At 38.6% G+C, this 20,379-nt stretch overlaps 1 protein-coding gene across 3 annotated transcripts; it reads right to left on the bottom strand.

The window, feature by feature from the left end:
* Window positions 1–93: 93 nt before the first annotated feature.
* Window positions 94–15,619, bottom strand: LOC115171198 (putative E3 ubiquitin-protein ligase UNKL). 3 transcript variants are annotated; one of them, XM_029727781.1, is made up of 16 exons: window positions 15,407–15,618; window positions 14,366–14,575; window positions 11,166–11,342; window positions 10,073–10,239; window positions 9,251–9,386; window positions 9,036–9,153; window positions 8,822–8,906; window positions 8,563–8,723; window positions 7,889–8,077; window positions 7,278–7,331; window positions 6,424–6,601; window positions 6,227–6,316; window positions 5,895–6,128; window positions 5,545–5,738; window positions 5,170–5,427; window positions 94–4,972 (listed from the first exon to the last, which is right to left on the bottom strand). In XM_029727781.1, the coding sequence occupies exons 1-16, from the start codon at window positions 15,469–15,471 to the stop codon at window positions 4,817–4,819; spliced, it is 2,472 nt and encodes an 823-aa protein (XP_029583641.1). In that variant the 5' UTR covers window positions 15,472–15,618; the 3' UTR covers window positions 94–4,816. The 3 variants fall into 3 exon arrangements, with proteins under 3 accessions (XP_029583641.1, XP_029583642.1, XP_029583643.1); XM_029727782.1 differs by having other exon boundaries at window positions 10,073–10,206; window positions 15,407–15,617; XM_029727783.1 differs by lacking the exon at window positions 7,889–8,077 and having other exon boundaries at window positions 15,407–15,619.
* Window positions 15,620–20,379: the final 4,760 nt, after the last annotated feature.

The raw sequence follows: 20,379 nt of genomic DNA, 5'->3' as shown, positions 1-20,379 counted from the left end.
AGATTATACTTGTCAAGGGCCATTAATCGTTGGAGTTTAGTGAACTAGAAGTACATACCTTGGTTTTAAAATCCATGAAACAAATACAACACATTTAAGATCAAAAATGGTTTTAATTCCCAAGATGATACAAATTGTGAATTCTGTAAACCATTGCATAATGTTGCAGTACAATTGAACAAGTTAATGATACTACAAGTATAAGATTCAATACCTTGTACTTAATTTTGAGTAAAAAGCCAAATCAGGCCTTTGATTCCATAAAGAGGATCAACATTAAGACAGGGGAACTCCCATTGATAATTTCTATGGGGTAGTTGAATACTAATTCAATATACAATGTCCTATTTGTCCATACTTGTAACAAAATAAGGGACATGTTTCTCATTCGTAATACAAATGTCTACTTCCATCGACATCAGCGTAAATACATCTATGAACTACAGTTCACAATTAAAAACCTTTTATCCTACAGTCATAACTGAAACCCTGATAAAATAAAATGTATTCCCCCTTCCCTTAATCATTACACTGATAAATACAGAGACCGGAAAACTGCATGTGTTTAAGTCTTACATTTATTTCATTGTATAGCAATTCACAAAACTAGATGCTACATCATAGCTAACTGATGAACTGCTCTCCATATTATTCCAGTGACCTATTAAATATCTAATTTAGAACGGTACATTCAATATTTCAGGGTTTCTATGTTAAATGAACATTTTGAAATTAACTATTGGGAACAATTAAATGTTTTATGCTGCAATATGCATTTTTTTCTCTTTTCATTCTAAAATTGGAACAGCTTCATACATTTATGTATGTACAAGATTGCATAAATTCTTCAGGTTCCATGATCACAATATTTAATAAAACAAGGAAACAACACTTCACAAGAATGCAAAATAGATTATGCTAATCCACTGCAGAGCATTGTTACATCTCAATTACATTTAAATTTACAAAACAATGAGTCCTACTTGGTGCTTTTCTTTAAAATTAATTGTGTTTTTTTTCTTGTGCCAATAAAGTTGAGTACAGAAGGAATCATATTTATTGGTGGTAGGTATTGTGGCATGTTATGAAAACTGATATGGCAAATACAGACTGAGATGAAGAAGCAGTATTCATCATTCTAAGGTTGCCCTCCCTTACGAAACATGCAGTCTGGTTCAAAACGGCCCTTCTCTGATCACTCACGAATGCAAGCTCTTTACACAGAATTCTTAACTTTTCAGAGTGACAAAGCAAATTTTACCACTCGAGAACCATTAAGTGATAATATCGAAAAATCGAATCATCTGAGTGGTATCCACCACAGATTTTAATTGGGGAGATTATGGTACATACAATTATCTAAAGGCACTAGAATTTGGATTTTTTTTCTCAGTTTTACTGTAATATAACAATTTACCCTCAATGAAGCCACCCCTCATTAAGAGCAATACTCTTCAAATGCCAGTTAAAATGTGACATTTTAACATCAAAGGCACAGATTTATAAAAAAACAAAAATTGGTCCATAGTAAAAGAACATTAGTTTAATATGGCCATAACATTGAATGATTTAGAGCCATATTTATAAAATATGAGCTTAAATTTCTTATTCAGTGTAAAAGGAAGATGTATACTTAGTATGCCACATTGAAGAGGGCTTAAGGACCAAGAACGAATGAGTGAAGAGTTGCTCCTTAAACTTACTCACGTCTGTATCTGCCATTGATGCTGGTTTAAATAAATCAAGTTCTGTAATTTCACCCGTCAATGACCCACTCAAATATCTAACCAATAAACAAATGATACGCTATCACCATCTTTCCAATGACTGCAGTAAATTGTGAATTAAAAAAAAGAAAACACCAGTCAAATGAAAACAAAAGCACATTACAGTCAAAGTATACTCTATACTCCTGACAGCATACAAGTAGTGCACAACCATCAATATTTAAAACTGATTAAGAGATTTTAGCTGTAAAGTGAAAAGAAAAACATACTTCAAAATAGTACTCATCACACGAGGTTGGTGGCACCTTAAATTGGAGAGGACGGGTTCGTGGTAATGGCTGGAGCGGAATCGGTGGAATGGTTCACTCCGTTCCAGACATTATTGTGAGCCGTCCTCCCCTCAGCAGCCTCCACTGGTACTCATCTATATGGCCACTTAAGAATATTAACATGTCCCTAACTTCTGAAATTCCTTCACTGTAGACAACTGCCAATTAGAATTCTGTGTATGCTGCTAACCAGTCATTTGTTTTACAAAAAAGGACAGCGATGCCATTAGTTTCTGTAAATGCACACCAATCTACATTAGGTGTTAGATTAGGTTTGTTTCAAATTAGGTTAATGATTTGCTTAGATTACTAAAATGAAAAAAAAGAAACATAATAGCAATAAAGGTCTTTGGTAAAACTACAAATGGGCTTCAAGTCCATTACTATTGTCAGCAAAAGCAGTTGGCATAGTTCTTTCTGTCATTGAACCATTGAAGAGAATGTTATACTAAATTGTACATTTCAATACATTTTAAAAGTAACTACAAGAACAAACTACAACACCACTTTGGTTCATTTGAGTCAAGTCCACATTAACTTAGTTGGCATCACAGGAAAAATAAAAAAACCCTGCGATATTAAAAACTGGGGTGAGCATTTACTGTAGCCCAGTAGCTTTATTAGGATTCTCCAACCAATTTAAGAATCGAAACATTCTATAGCAGTACATTGATTGGCCTGTAACAACGTTTCGAAGATTCACAAAAGTACCCGAACGTGTGACTGCCTAAAACGAAAATCAAAACATTATAATCTAATGAGTCTTTGTTTAAGTGGTACTTTACTTGAACTATAATATTAAAGAAGTTTTAACTTGGTATACCAAATGTTAGACACCATGACACGTCTCTGAATGTTAGGTAATAAGAGTCATTGTTACGACGCCATTTTGATTATATGTAAAGTAAAATGTGTCACTGCTTAACTTGTGTGAGAAATTAGGCTACTGATGTCTGAACTGTGTATGCACAATAACATTCAAGAATCTAAATGCATTACAACTATATGTATACATCTTTCTCTCAGCAGCAACAAAGCTTGCAAAAGTGAAGTGATCGACTCTACAGTATGCTACTGACAATACAAATATATCTGGCAGTGATCTAGATTTGTAGCTGGTTAACATATGACGCGTATAAGACATGCAATAAAATTGTTTCACCTGCCATTTTAACTTGATAAACATGAGGGAACACAATACCTTTTTTATTTTAGGAGAAACACAAGTTTTGTTTTTCTCTGAGTTTCTGAATTACCATCCATGTAAATGTAAACAATTGTATTTCTCAATTTTTCTAACTAAGTTACAAATCGTGTACCTGGGAATATTATAAGGTTCTTTCTACTGAACATACTAATTGCTGTAAATATTAAAAGGACCAAGATATAGAGCGAGGAAAAATACATTTTGAACACAGTAGAAGGTCATTTCAATTAGATTAACCTAGCTAAGCACATTACACTGTCATATTTGAAAACACAACTTACAGGTTCAACACCAATGATGCATCTTACAACAAACACCAGTCTAAAATGTATAGCAGAGCCTGTTTTTATCTTGTTTAAAAACAAGACCAGAGTTGTTTCCTTGCTTGCATACTCCCAAACATTAAATCAAAGATGGTCATTTGAAATTATACTGAAGCCGCATCAAAAAAAGCACCATTGCCTGTGTAGACAAGGAAAATATATTGTTTTATGTTTGTAAGCGTGAAGTCAGGACACAGGCACTGACAAGATTTTTATCTTCATACAACTATAATCTGAGGAAATACTTTGACATAGGATTGGGCAATGCACATGATGCAAAGTAGCAAAATTAAGTAGACATATGCAGAAACGTGTGCAGAGGCTTTGACTACCTGTGTCTGGTTTTACAACAATCCTCTAAGCATCAATGGTCATGGTTATCATCTAAGGCAAGGCACTTGAGACTAGAGTAGAGGCCAAGTATCAGATATGTTCTAGACATGTTTGAGAGCTAGTAGGAATCCTTTCAATTTCACCATGTCAGACTTATGTACATCAAGACATGCTCCTCTAACAACTACATAATGAACAATTCAGTAATCACTAAAAGACACAGTAATTGATTTCCTAACTCCTTTAGCATAAATGTGCCTTACTGATATTACAGCTGCTGGTTATGCCTAAAATGCATTCAAAAGTTTGTACTTTTGATGGAAAGGTGTAAATTAAAGAATGAAAAGTAGAAACTATTGTTTAGTACTTTTCTATTGAAACTAACAAGATATATAGAACTATACCATGATTTAACAATAGGAAACATGAAATATTCTAGTATGTTTCACAGTACACACAGAAGCTCGATACATTAGCATATTAAGAAAAAAATTAAACAAACAAAACCAGCTCAAAGCTAATTTCTAAAATACCCTTTAACAAATTCCCAGGTCAACAAAGTGCTTTACAAGAAATCAATCTTCACAAAGATGGTTGCAATACTAATAATAATGTCTGACTGATGTGTTTCAGTGATAAAGTAAAATTAGGCCCACGAACTATGGATGCCCAAACCTTTTGGAAAATGCAAGTGATCCTTTACAATACAAAATAACATACTACATTTAAGTACTTGATTTATCAAACACCATTTATGTAGTTCAATTAAACTATTAATTGAATTACTATATGAAATACTGAAACACAAAATGCTATTTAGAAAATGTAAGCATACTATATGTATTAGTAGTTCTTCAAAGGGCAAATTCCTTAAGTAGTACCTTGAATAATTGTACATCACCACTTCAATATTTTTGTCTTACAGTATGGACATTCTGATTTACTAGGTGCACAGTTCTTACAAAGTACATAATGTTGGCAAGGCTGCAGGACTATGCAACGATCATGCGTTTGGCAAACTATACATTTCTTTGACTGAAGCTGATATATTACCTGTGTTGGGAAGAGAAGAGGTTGTATCAGAAACTACTCACAACATAATAACTCAATACAATGATTCCAAGCAAGATCTTAAATATATATATTATTCGTTTTATTTTTTAACATGCTTCACTAGGCTAAATAGTCTGCCATAATGTATATCCTGATCACTATAAATAAGAATGTGCTTAGTATCTGGCCCGTCTTACCCCATCTATAAGGTCTAGGTCAGTACGCAGCTGGCTCTGGATGGAGTGGAGCTTTGGTAGAGGGAGCTGGTCCAGGTCTCCATAGCTTCTAAGCAGGGGTGTGCCAGGGGAGCGACACAGCACGTCAAAGTCCCCCTGGAGCTCCTTTAGCTTGCGCTCCGTATCCTCTCGCTTCTGCTCTGCCAGCTGCCGCTCCGCCTCGGCTGACTTTGCTTGTTCTTTTGCATCATGGGAGTCTTTCTGCCAGGCCTCACAAGCCTGGAACAGACAGACATGTCAAATATATAATTGGTTTAACAAGGGTCAGGATGTATTGCTTACTGAGGCAGTGCCTTTAGTTCATGTCATAGTTCTTGCATGGGACTAGTGGCTGACCTGCTTGACCTGGTGCCACGCGTCTTCCCACTGCTTGATCTTCCTCTTGGCCTCGTCCAGCTCTCTGAAGAGCCGGTTCAGGTCAGCGCTGCTGCTCACAGTGGTGGAGCCCAGGCTGCTGAACACTGGTGATGGGCTGGGAGAGAAGTTGCCACTCACAAAGTCCCATATGCTGCTAGCTCCCCCATTCAAACCTACAAGGTGGGATCAGGACAATTGTTTCATGTCAAAGCGCAACAAAAAAAGTGATGCATTTATAAAATTGTTGATGATGCCTCATAAGTAAAAGATTAATGCTCACTCTTGCATGTTTGTCAAGATCACTAGTAAATATTATATTGTTTACTTACCCAGAGAGTTCTGAGAGGAGGTAGGTGTTCCCAGAAGGCCATGCTCAGGTTTGGTTAGCAGGCCCTGAGGCTGAGTCTGCTGTGGAGCCATTCCTGACAACAGGCACTGGGACAGGGACTGGGAGAGAGAGCTCAGAGGGGAGGCAGAGAGCGATGAGTTGGAATTCAATGAAGAAGACCGTGCAAGGGAGCCAGGAATGTTGACCGGAGCGGATCCTCCCAACATCCTTTGACCTAGAGGGCAACAGGAAGCATAAATCAATTTCGCAATTTAAAAATGCAGAACACACTTAAGTCAATTGTGTTCAATGTTTCAAACAAGGTTTGCTTACTTAAACCAAGACTGTTGTTTTCTTGCTCCTCAAACTCTTTATCAAGAGAGGCAACATTGATGTCACAAAAATTCAGGTCAAGAGCAGAACCTGAAAGAAAAGGCAAGTAGTTTTTTTTATTAGAAAAATAAGTATTCCTTGTATAAAAGAGGTACATTAACCCCTCAAACAAGTTTGCACAATACAAGTACACTTACCTATAACTGACTCCACAGTATTGCTCCCAGGATAGAATGGGGTTGCTTTTGCATTCATTGTTGATAAGGTGGTGGGTGAGGAACTATCTGATCCAATACTGGAGGCCAGGCTAGATTCTATACTGGAGGTTATGCTGGATGCCAGAGGGTTCATCCCAGAGAATACACTATTGTGTGTCTGTAAAAAAGAGGCGTACATAGTAAGGCATTGTTTCATTAATAGTGTCACTTTGAGCAATACTTAGCTTTACTACATTGGTGCTCGGTTAAGAAGTAAGACAAGCCACAGATTACGTGCCTGGTCATATGCTTTAGATGGGAGATTATGAATAGGCCTTTTTTATCAAGTCGATTGGACAAATCCCAATGACTTTGAAATTATAACAGCAAAAGCCTTTTGCCTCCACAGGAATACCTTTAAATAGAAAATGTTCTACATATCACTTGCAGTGTTTCCCCTGTGTTTATTTTCAGCATAGGTGGCAAAATTGCAGTTTTAAATCTAAGTTCCTGCAATTCTACACATTTTGCCATGGCTTATGCTATCAGTGACTCAAACATTAACATATCAATGGGGGCCCCATGCCATTTTTGGAATTTTAGACTCCCTGACTATATGGCTTTTATTTTTGGTGATTGTTAGTTCTCAAAGATGATCTTATTTAAAAAATGTATAGCTCCATTATCTTTTCTACATACTTTATATGTGGTTTTAGTCATTTAAGTTTACACTTAAAATGAAAATGATTCTCCATAAATCATATTTTTTGGGCCGGCGGTAAATTAATATAGGGGAAACACAGTCACTAGCCTCTAGGAATACAAAGGCAGTGGCAAATGCTTTAGTTATTCACCTGCTTGTCTTGGTCCATCATCTTTTGATCGCTATGTCCCTTATAGTTCTTTATCTGAAAACAGACAGCACATTCACATGACCCAACACTTAAACCCAGCAATTGGCTGGGTCTTAGTAAGCCAACACCTTTCTTAAGTGAAGAAAATTCAGTTAATAATCAGTCATCTGCAGCCCTATCAAAAGAGAGAAAATGTCTAATGTCATCAGCACAACCCATTAAGACAGTCTAAAACTAAATAAGCAGACATTTGTTTTATAACTAATAGATAACATGAATACAAGTTCCATATCCAAACATAATGTCTAATCTAGGTTCATAAAACGTTAAGCACAACACTGAATTTGACCTGGAACCGGTAAATTATTATTTATTTTGCCTTGGTTGTTAATTTCAGTATTCACCAAGTCATCAAATTTATAGAAAATGACATAACATAAAAAATGTGACTGACAAATAATTGAATATAGAAATAAATCAAAATTCTGAATCAAAAGAATGGAAACTATGACCAAAGTGTGTACAGCAGTGGGTCAGGCCCTACACTAAGCTGAGTACGGGGGTCTTCCCGTAAGGACGGGGAAAGAGAGAGAGCAGTCTTATTGTAGTACCTGATCCTCGCGTTCAAAGCCCGGCGCTTTGGGATAGTTAGACGTCAGAGATGACACACTTGACGTGGTGGACTCTGAACATAAGCTACCATTAGTTAAGCATTTGGACCTGCCGATGGGTCCGATTGGGGACAATGAACTGTTGCTTCCTGAGTTTGGCGTTACAGTCGGACTATTAGAATATGAAACCTGAGGGAGAGAAGTACACATGGTCTTAATAGGGTTTTAGAGCCAGCCAAACAAGCCCAGCTTTCCTAACAAGGCCAGAGAGCAGATGATAGCTGAAGATGGAATATTGGGGGGGGTAGAGAGAGCGAAAAAGAGAGAGAGAGAGAGAAAAAGAGAGAGAGGACACTGAATTGTTAAGGTTTGGTTTCTGTTGAATCCTATATTAATTTGAATTACGCTGTATATTTCTTGGTGCACTAGTACTACCAGAAACAAAATGATGTTACAGACTAGTGAAATACAAGGCAAGTACAGAAAACAGAAGAATGGAAACATAAAATGACAAGAATATACAAAACAAAGGTGTGACGAATAAGGAAAGTTAACAGCTTAAATATCTATTCAGGGTCTAAATCTATAGACAGCATGTTTTTCATACAAACTGAGATGCCTTTATAAAAGACAGTGGAGAGAAGCAGAGAGGGAGTAGTAATCAGATCACATACATTCCCCACTTGGCCGTTGTTGATGCTGCTGATGGAGTGTGCACTGCTGCCCCACTCGCTGACCGGACACTCTGAATACTGCTGAGAGCCCAGCTTGGCCTGAGAGCCCGACTGCATCGCTGTTAGCAACGAGTTCATGGTCTCTTCCGTGGAGGGAATTCCTGAAAAAGTACACAAATCACAGACAGGAGAGGTTTTAACTTTGAAAAGTTGCCAACAAACAAGACAGCGTTGACTTATTTTGAGGAGCTTCACTTACTTTCTACATGCGCAAACGCACAGAACGGCCCTCTAGGACAATAACCAGTTTGCCTCATGTCATTGCATTTGGTGGATTTGTAGATCTGAAGTGAGAAAGACAGGTTCTCTGCTCATAACTGTGTGGCATTTTCCCAAAACAAGGTCTGACAGATTCCTCATTGCAAGAAACAAAATGTGCTAAGCGTTTATAAAGTGTCCAATGTCCCACTTACCTCTGGGTGGAACTGCTGTTCAGTGCGTGAGTGACAGTATTGACAGCTGTCTCCACTGTCACACTTCGATGGCTCTCCCCACTCATCCCCATGTTTCACATTGGGACACGGAGTTGACCTGACACATCATTAAAGGGGTTAACTACATATTACAGAATTATTACACAGTTGTAAAAAGGCATTCTCTTTGTCGTTAGACAGTCCTAATCTCCTACCTGTATTTGAACTTGCGTGGATTTCGTCTTCTGTCTCTACTATTGTGGTAGTGAGGGCAGGCATAGCCCTGTCTGCATAGTCGTGGAGGCTTGGTGCACTGCTCTGTTTTGTAGTTCGCTAAAACAAAATTGGTGTCTGGAAGGAAAGCACACAATGAGTATGTTGCATGCACACAATAAAACGATTATTGTGGATAGTCAGATTAACATAATCGCTTGATTTAAAACGTTTACATGCTTTTCAAAAACGAGTCCCCTAATAATCTTGTTTACATGGACATCTGAAATCAGGCTACCTGACGGGACTTTGATGAATGCAAAAAAATATATATATATAAAAAAAAAATGAATAAAAAAATATCTAAAATGTTCTACCACAGCGCCCATGTTATTTTTGCGAAAACATTTTGATTCTTAGTTCAGACAACGTTTGTATGTGAAAACTATTTCTAATATGCATACTCACTCACACAAAAGGAAGCTCGTGCACACCTCTGAACTCTGATTAAAGCATTTACATGTCCTAAAAATGCAAAAGATTGCGCCGAAATCCAGGTGTTTTAATCGGCGTATGCTTACTACCATTATGATCTTATGCTGATTAAGATAAGCAGAGTAAGATGTTTACATGACTAATGCCATACTCTGCCTTAATCAGCTTAATATTGATTTATTAATGTGCATATAAACATACTCAGTATAAGACATTCTGTTCTTGACCTAATGCCAAAATATAACAACAGCTCAAGGAAATCAAATCAATAGAAAATTAATGTGGCTCTGGGTGACACCGCCACCAGAATCAATGTGTCTGCTGCTCACCTTGCCACCGGGGGTCCTCTGTAAGAGTCTTCTCTATCATGGCTTGGCTGGCCAGTACTCCAGGCTGTAGATCAGGGATACCCTCTCCAGATCCCAACTGGCCATTCTGGAGGGCTTCCTGTGCCTGGATCTCTCTGTGCACATGAAGAAGATCAGTGAGAGAGCTACTACACAAAACAAACAAAAAAGATGAAGAGACAAATGTAGAATATTCAGGCAATGCCTTGCTCTTACAGACTTGTTCTGCTCAACAGTTGCTAGGCAACGCTTGAGCGTACCTCTGATACCACATTTACTGTTGTTTTTGTTGAATTATTTCAAGCTCCCATTCCTTAATGTGACGTCATTCATGGGACGTTGGACAGGGTATTGCTATTTTCTAGTGACGGGTATTTAAAATGTGAACACATGGTTCATAGTAAAATAGCAAATGTATGTTATTGTTAAGTTTAAGTCCATTGCTTGCATTATACAGATATTGGCCTACTTTTTGTATCCATCTCTGAGATACATGGGGGATATTACTTCAAATATACCACTGAATCTTTCATCCCATTAAAGAAATAACCATAATTTAACACTTTGTTTGCACAGTAAATGGTCGTCAACAAAACCAACAACCCTGGCAATAAGTACACTATGACTGATGTCTATGAAGAGAAAATTGTGCTTTCATCTGCTCTTAGCCCCAGCCAATTTGAGAGGCATCAGGGAGACTAATTGAGCTAAGAAAATAGATGAACATGCTTCATTCTCCCACTGCCATGTATGGGCATGTACTGGAGTGGATACAGACTATTATCACTTCAGCGGAGACAGCTAGACGTACCATGTTGAATCAAAGTTACACTAACAATGGTAGAGAAGGGGTTGACAGCCAGCTTCAAAAATATAGTATATGGGTAAATTTAAGAATTTCATTAAACTATGATGTACGAATGGAATCAGTTGGTACATTTTGTTAGTGCATGGTCAGACCTTGCATGATTTATCCTTGTGTACTCAGCTAACTGGCTTAACAAGCCTATTCACATGTTAGTTGAAGGTATGACACCTTGAGAACAGAGTGGTTACTAAAGGCATGATAGATCACCTGATATCATATACAGGGGGGCGGAGATCATGTGGGCCATGGGCAAAGGCGCAGTGTAGGCCGTTCTTCACGCAGTGCCCGCGGGCATCAGTTTCATGGATACAGGTACCAGTCTTGTAATAGCGAAGATGGTACTTGCGCTCTGTGTCACCAGTAGTCCGGTGCAAGTAAGGACAGCTAGACAGGAAAGGAAGCGATGATTAGACAAATGCAGGCTTCCTCATTAAAATGATCAGGATTTGATGTGACAGAGATACAATCTGCATATAATCGGTCTCTACCCTATGTTTCTAGAATTCTATGCTGTGCTTATCCTAAGAAGTCATTCCACAGATTTTAATTGAAAGGAAACAGACCGAGGCTAAAGGAATGAGTTACAGAACATAATGAGATATATCTGTCTTCATCCCTTTATTAGTGGCAAATGTTCTTCTTGGTGCTTAATATGCACATCAGACAAACAAAAATGTAGCCAATGCCCACAGTGGGAGTCAGAGGAATGCAACGCCTTTTAGATACAGCACTCTCACAGGCTTTGATGTATGGTGAGGAATTGAACAGAAATAATAGCAACATCGCTATGAATGTGCTCAAATTCACATTGAAAACCAATAATTTCCTCAAATACAGCAAAAAGCTTCTTACTCAGCAACAGTAACCATGGCAACGGATGTGACGTCACGAGAAGAGCAGCCACTGGTAGAATGAGGAATAGAGTGCAAGTGCTCGCTCTCAGGCAGAGTTCAAATATTGTATAGAACTTTCAATATGACAGCTGGTTGAATTGAGGAACATTGTTTACTTACTGCTGTGAAATTCCAAATACACTGATATAGGAAACTGGAACTCAACCTCTCAATGATAAACCACTCTATAAAGTAGTCAGTACGCTACACATTTGCCACAAATACATTTAACATCGCAGCTAGTCTCTACCACTAAACTGTGGATCTGACCAAAGCACTTTAACCAGACCTGTGCCATTGAGGATTGTCATTGAACTAGTGAGTGAGACGTTACTCAATTTCTTTATGGTGCTCTGACACAAATAGGCCCAAATTATAGGAGTGGCTTGAATATCATGTTTCAGAGCTGTTCTTCTTAGTGTTGAACAGCATCTTTCTCAAGATATAATCTAGAACATCTATCATGTCTTATTAAATAGGCTAGGTTATTAGCTGTATAGCCTGCTTCCTTTCAGTGAACCTTTAATTCTGTTAATTTTGTAGGGAGACTTGTAAAATCCCCAACCAACACATCAGGTGGCAGGTAGCCTAGTGGTTAGAGCATTGGACTAGTAACTGAAAGGTTGCAAGAACAAATCCCTGAGCTGACAAGGTAAAAATCTGTCATTCTGCCCCCGAACAAGGCAGTTCCTAGGCTGTCATTGAAAATAAGAATTTGATTTGCCTAGTTAAATAAAAGGTAAAAAAGAAAAATATCAACATTTCCATTTTTTAAAAATTTTAACTGATAGAGCTGCCAGTAAGTATACTAACAAGTACATCTGCTCCAGTAGGCCAAGTATGGGCATTTTGTAATATTACTCAGGACAGGATAGTAGGGCTGGGAAATAACTGGGACTTCACAATACTATTACAATACTTAAGTGCTGATACGATAAGTATTGCAATTGGCTTCCTATTGAAAAAGAAGATAGCTTGTTCTCTATGAAGGAAAAATACTGGAGATTTGGTGTAGGTACCAGCAACTATAGCAGAAATAATATGATATTATGAATACATATATCGTCAAAAATAATATCCTGATATGCAAGTTCCCCCTTCACTACAGGGTAGCATTCTGTTTTTTTTGTTTTTTTACAATAACCCTGTGACTTTGTTACACATGGGAACTGAATACTGTAGCTTTTATTTTAGGTAGATGCAGATGAACTGCTAATTTATGAATTTATTCATCCTTCCTTTGGTGTCTATCCGCACCACCACAAGCCTTCTCATATGTAATCTCAAGTGACAAACTCTATCCGTACAACTTGACTTGCTATATCATGTCACAAATATTTTAGGCTACATCTATTACCATTTGTTTATGGTATCATTATCATGATTGTGTCTTTACAAATGTGTAGGCTCATAAGGCCTATTCTTTGTTACTTTCATTTTCAGTAGATTGATGTCACACCAGTAATAAAAAATACAGTTCTAAGAATGAGCTTATGAGCTCATTCAAAATATGTTCCTCTGATTTTGTTAAAAAAATAAAGTGAAATTAGCTGATGCTTTGAGGGTTGGGCCTAAAAATGCTGCAGTAGCCATTAAATAATAGAGCAAGAATATATAAAGACTTACATACTCCATTTCTACCCCTCAGTACATCTCTATTAATTATCATACAAGAGTAGTTATGCTTAGGCTGAGCTGATACTTGAATTAGGAAATCCCTCTTGTATTGTACTTGCATGAAACCACACGGAAACGTATCAATTCATGCTACTTAGGTTACAATGAACATAACGATACAGTACAAGTGGTAAAAACCATACCCGTCCATGTATAAGTACTTGTGACAACATTAACATTAAGGATACAAATACAATGCAGGAACTCGTTCAATGCGACCTCATATTCAACGGACTCATGAACAATAAACATTGCTTGCTCGACCAATGGGAGAAGGCTATGTGCAAAGGCGGTTCAATCACGAGCAAGAAAACAGGGGGTGTGTTCATCGTTTCCTTGCAAGCTGGAGGAAGAAGCTCAACCCCACTCTGCAGCTCAAAGCAGACGTGTCCAGCAAGAATTACAAAAAAACATCCATGAAATGACAATGAATGTGGTTGAATCATTCAGTTGGTTCCGCATTATTGAGAACGGCTGTCGTCCCACTCCGGGGCCATACGGATCGACATTAGCTCGAACAATAGACAAGTCAACAACACCATGTGCAAGCTAGGTCATCACCAAGCTCGTGGTGCGAGCTGAATTCTGTGCAACGATGATCATTCACTTCAGGAATTCGCATGAATCTGACTTCATACTGAAACAATGCAGCATCCATAAAATATTAGCAACACCGTTATATGTGTGCTCACTAAACTGGCAACCTGCGCAAATTGAGTGAATTCTCAACCGGAATGAACAACAGCCACAACATTGATAAGCATGATACAGTAGCAACAATCTAACCAGAACATAACAATTCACAGAAGAAAAAAAAACTTGAAGCTTCACACTTACTCCTCTCCATCTGGGCAAATGCCCGTAGTCTCGTCATATTTTGTGCAATAAACGTCAGGGCTGTAGTTAAAAGTTCCATCTCTTCTTCTAATCGGTCGTCTTCGCCTCTGGTTGAGGAAATGCCAATGAAAACATGTAAAGGGTCTATGTTGTGTGCACTTGTGCTGCAAGAAGAGAGGGCACTGTTCGGTCCTAAACTCCTTCAAATATCTGCAAAATGGAAAGACAAAGGCGGTGTTAATGAAAGACACTTTTTTACACGATGTCAGGTGGTATCGGAGTTCAAAGCTCAGGGGGAATATCACATCTAACTTTAATAGAAATGTTACAGCTTCGCTATTTGAAATTTAAACTAAACCATATCCATGCTAAAGGTAAGGAGATAAACGTTTACATCATCTACAACTAATATTTGATTGACACTAGCTAGCTATGTAGCTGAATTTTACAATCACTCGAACTGATAAAACTACTTGGTAGTGATAGCTAGTAACTATCTACTTTGACCATTCACATACAATCCACGCAAGATTTTCGACGTTGCATTCTATCAAACAACCAGAACGTACGTCAAAACACATGCGTAGACAGACAGCAAATAAGGCCGAGGTGGAAAGAGGAAAAGGATAACACTGCTGGCTGGCAAACCATTCAACTTCGCTAACGTTACCCAGTCCACGCTAGCACGCTGACTGGCTGGCTAGCTAACGTTAACCACCAACCAAGTTCCTGCGAATTCCGCTTTTTAATGTTACGCCTCTTTTTTTATGTGGAACATTTTCACGGTCACACAATACAATTATACAAATGTATTTGTTAAAATTCAGTTACTGTATCAATTTGAATATGTAGCTAGCAAGTTAGCGCTAGGCTAGCTACGTGCATTGGGAAGAATTTACAAAAGGAAAAGCACCATGTTTTACTGCACTACGAGTGAAGAAATATCAAGCAGTCCAACTATAAAACAATATTCTGTACAAAAAAAGAAGCACGGTATTTTAACGAATACGTCTTTGTCCATTTAACGTTTGCTTTACTTACGTATAGTGGGTTGGTTTCTCGGTTTGAGGAGAAGCGTTCGCCGCCGTTTTCGAAACCGACGGCATTTTCAGTCAAAACAATGAAACGCGCCTGCGCGAACTGTCCCGTTTCGTTCCATTTGCGTATGGAGTGAGATTTGTTTCTTTATTCTGTAAATGTCTGTCTACCACGATCCGTACGTATGTTCAACATAACTCAAATACAACTTTGATGTGTGAATATATTAAAATAATACTATAGTCCAGAAATATATTTCACAAATTAAACCATAATCGGTGAATCTGTATAAATATTTCACAAATATTAACCATAAATCAAGAAATAAATATGATCTGTAAATATATTGAACATAGCTCACAAATAAAACTACAATTTGAACAAATGTAGATAGATTTGTGTGCAAATATTCTGAAATCCCTAACATTTACAACTGTGGAAAGTGTATTTGCGCATTCAAAAAGTGCATGTGGATCTGTAAAAATAGCAAAAGTACAAAGTTGCAAAGCGCACATCCTCGAATCACATCAAAAATGTGCTGACCAAAATCATCATCAGCAGCACCATCAACCTCACCATCACATTACCATCATCCCTATGTTATGATGAAGGACAATGATACCAGTTCCTGTTCACAGACTTGCCCGCACGCCTGCATTCAAAGGGCAATAGCCATTATTGGTAAAGGAGTGTTTGTACAGGTTGGTCTTGACAGCTGATTCAAATAATCAATTTGACCAATTGCCCTGAATCAGCTGTGTAGTCATGCTAAGACAAAAAACCCAAAAGTCCACCCCTTTGTGTCCCCAGGACCGTTTTTGGGAAACGCTGCTGTGGGTCCTTGGGCGAGTCAGCTGTCAGATCAAACAACTAAGGAAAGGTCTGAAATAAATGGCAGATTGACTAGTGGGGAGTTGCAGTAGGGTCCAAAAGCAGCTGGTCAAGTGTTATTGTCAGGTTAATAATTTTTACAACTTTGCCTTTTATTGAACAGGCAACATTGCCCAGCCCCTCAACTCAATGACGCAACACAATACAGAGATGTATTGACAGTACTCAGACACAGAATGCATGTATTGACTAGGAAACAACATATTAATACATTTATCTAAGGATGCACAACAAATGACTTGGCTAGCTTGCAAGCCTAAACGGAGCAGAAAACAGTAGCTGAATTTCTAACATTTCTAATCAAATAATGTTACAATTTCTTAATACCTCCACACCAGTTGGGAAAGAGTGATTTGTCCTGCCAAAGCATCAATTGCCCTGTTAAGTCCCTGAAAGACAGATTGAAAAAGATGATTTGCAACATTTCAATTTAGCTTGGTAGCCAGATCACCAATAATTGACACATTTCTGAATTAACAATTAAGCAGTGTTGTAAAGTACTTAAGTAAAAATACTTTAAAGTACTATTTAAGTAGTGTTTTGGGGTATCTGTACTTGCCAAGTTTTACTATTACTTCACTACATTCCTATAGAAAAGAATGTACTTTTTACTCAATACATTTTCCCTGACACCCAAAAGTACTCGTTACATTTTGAATGCTTAGCAACACAGAAAAATGGTCCAATTCACACACTTATCAAGAGAACATCCCTGGTCATCTCTACTGCCTCTGATCTGATGGACTCACTAAACACAAATGCTTCATTTGTAAATTATGTCTGAGTGTTGGAGTATACCTCTGGCTTTCCGTAAATACAATGTTAAAAAAAATGGTGCCGTTTATTGATAGAAGGAATTTGAAATGATTTTTACTTTTGATACATAAGTATATTTTAGCAATTACATTTACTTTTGATACTTAAGTATATTTAAAACCAAATAATTCAGACTTTTACTCAAGTAGTATTTTACTGAATGACTTTTACTTGACTCATTTTCTATTAAGGTAGCTTTACTTTTAATCAAGTATGACAATTGGGTACTTTTTCAACAACTGCTAGTAAGTTTAATTTAGGTGGTTTGTCTGAACAGGTGACGAGATCGCCTGCTAGTTATCGGTACACACACTCGGCATTGCATGTGGTCAAATGTAATATTCATACGAAAGTCATTTGTTGAACATTTTAACATCATTTGTTGAATAAATAAACGTTATACTCACATTTCATGAAGGTGTTCTTTCTTCTAGCTAAGGACAAGAAGTACACAGTCGTGATGTAATTTCGTCACTGCTCATCACGTGACATAAAGATTATCCCAATGAATGGAGATAGCCGACTCTCATCTGAAGCTACATTTGTGGATTGCAGTACATGGACAGCTGGGGGGAAAAAAATCAACATTTTCTGTAAACACAGAATACAGATCCACAAGCACTTTTTGAATGTGCAAATGCACATTCCACATTTTTAAATGTAGGGATTTCTAAACATTTGCTCACAAATCGTTCTACATTTGTTCAAATTGTAGTTTTATGTGTGAGCTATGTTGAATATATTTACAGATCATATATTTATTTTTATAAACTGGGTGATTCCAGCCCTGAATGCTGATTGGCTGACAGACGGTATACCACGGGTTTGACAAAACATTTATTTTTTACTGCTCTAATTACGTTGGTAACCAGTTTATAATAGCAATAAGGCACCTCACTCCGTGATGCGTCGTGCGTAAGAACAGCCCTTAACCATGGTATATTGGCCATATACCACAACCCCTCGTGCCTTATTGTTTAAGTGACATATGGTCAATATTTGTGAAATATTTTTACATATTTACAGGTCATGGTTTATTTGTGAGTTACACCTTAAAAAATTTCCCTGTAAATTTACAGCATTATTTTTTATTTTTTACCTTTATTTAACTAGGCAAGTCAGTTAAGTCAGTTATTTTACATAATCTCTGCTGCAAAGCAATATTACAGTATTAAGCTTGCAATTCTGGTGCCAGGATACTGTAAACTGAGCAGGTTTAGCTAATACTGTAACATTATGGAACAATGTTGTTTAAATTAAACCAATAGTTAGCAGGGAGAGGCTACACGGACACTCCTGGCCTGCAAAACAATGACTTACTGCATGTTGAGCAGCTGAGAGCCAAGTGATCAAATCAAATTGTATTTTGTCAAATGCGCCGAATTCAACAGGTGTAGACCTTACAGTGAAATGCTTACTTCCAATCCCTTAACCAACAATGCAGTTTTAAGAAAACTAAGTGTTAAGTAAAAAATAGATAAGTAAACATTTTTAAATAAAATAAACAAATAATTCAACAGCAGCAGTAAAATAACAATAGCAAGGCTATATACAGGCGGTACAGAGTCAATCTGCGGGAGCACTGGTTAGTAGAGGTAATTGAGGTAATATGCACATGTAGGTAGAGTTAAAGTGACTATGCATAGATAATAAACAGAGAGTAGCAGCAGCGTAAATGAGGGGGGGCAATGCAATAGTCTGGGTAGCCCTTTGATTAGCTGTTCAGGAGTCTTATGGCTTGGGGGTAGAAGCTGTTAAGAAGCAATTTGGACCTAGACTTGGCGCTCCAGTACTGCTTGCCGTGCGGTAGCAGAGAGAAAAGTTTTTGACCAGGGTGGCTGGAGTCGTTGACCATTTTTAGGGCCTTCCACTGACACCGCTTGGTATAGAGGTCCTGGATGGAATGAAGCTTGGCCCCGGTGATGTACTGGGCCATACGCACTACCCTCTGTGGTGCCTTGCGGTCGGAGGCCGAGCAGTTGCCGTACCAGGCAGTGATGCAGCCAGTCAGGAGGCTCTTTTCAATCTCCTGAGGGGGAATAGACGTTAACTTAGTGTGTTTGGACCATTATAGTTTGTTGGTGATGTGGACACCAAGGAACTTGAAGCTCTCAACCTGCTCCACTACAGTCCCGTTGATGAGAATGGGGACGTGCTCGGTCCTCCTTTTCCTGTAGTCCACAATCATCTCCTTTGTCTTGATCACATTGAGGGAGAGGTTGTTATCCTGGCACCACACTGCCAGGTCTCTAACCTCCTCCCTATAGGCTGTCTCATCATTGTCGGTGATCAGGCCTACCACTGTTGTGTTGTCGGCAAACTTAATGATGGTGTTGGAGTCTTGCTTGGCCATGCAGTCATGGGTGAACAGGGAGTACAGGAGGGGACTGAGCATGCACCCCTGATGAGCTCCCGTGTTGAGGATCAGTGTGGCAGATGTGTTGTTCCCTACCCTTACCACCATGAGGCGGCCCGTCAGGAAGTCCAGGATCCAGTTGCAGAGGGAGGTGTTTAGTCCCAGGGTCCTTTGCTTAGTGATGAACTTTGAGGGCACTATGGTGTTGAACGCTGAGCTGTAGTCAATGAATAGCATTCTCACGTAGGTGTTCCTTTTGCGCAGGTGGGAAAGGGCAGTGTGGAGTTCAATAGAGATTGCATCATCTGTGAATCTGTTTGGGCGGTATGCAAATTGGAGTGGGTCTAGGGTTTCTGGGATAATGGTGTTGATGTGAGCCATGACCAGCCTTTCAAAGCACTTCATGGCTACGGACGTGAGTGCTATATGGGTCTGTAGTCATTTAGGCAGGTTTCCTTTGTGTTCTTGGACACAGGGACTATGGTGGTTTGCTTTAAACATGTTGGTATTACAGACTCAATCAGGGACATGTTGAAAATGTCAGTGAAGACACCTGCCAGTTGGTCAGCACATGCCCGGAGCACACGTCCTGGTAATCCGTCTGGCCCCACAGCCTTGTGTAGGTTGACCTGTTTAAAGGTCTTACGTTAGCTACGGAGAGCGTGATCACACAGTCGTCCGGAACAGCTGATGCTCTCATGCATGCCTTAGTGTTGCTTGCCTCGAAGCGAGCATAGATGTGATTTAGCTCGTGTCACTGGGCAGCTCGCATCACTGGGCAGCTCGTGGCTGTGCTTCCCTTTGTTGTCTGTAATAGTCTGTAAGCCCTGCCACATTAGATGAGCGTCGGAGCCGTTGTAGTATGATTCAATCTTAGCCCTGTATCGACAGTTTGCCTGTTTGATGGTTCGTC

The sequence above is a fragment of the Salmo trutta genome, chromosome 32 (genome assembly GCF_901001165.1).
Source record: "Salmo trutta chromosome 32, fSalTru1.1, whole genome shotgun sequence".
NCBI lineage: Eukaryota > Metazoa > Chordata > Actinopteri > Salmoniformes > Salmonidae > Salmo > Salmo trutta.
Note: the sequence above shows the minus strand (reverse complement) of the source record. Positions and strands in the feature narration are given on the sequence as shown.

Bases quoted from the DNA above. Each gene is read 5' to 3' on its own strand.
- LOC115171198 (XM_029727781.1), bottom strand. From the start codon at position 15,471: ATGCCGTCGGTTTCGAAAACGGCGGCGAACGCTTCTCCTCAAACCGAG. The intron at 8,907-9,035 runs GTAAGTGGGACA...TTCTCACTTCAG, and splicing joins AACAGCAGTTCCACCCAGAG to ATCTACAAATCCACCAAATG. The intron at 6,602-7,277 runs GTGAATAACTAA...TCTTTTTTACAG, and splicing joins TGATGGACCAAGACAAGCAG to ACACACAATAGTGTATTCTC.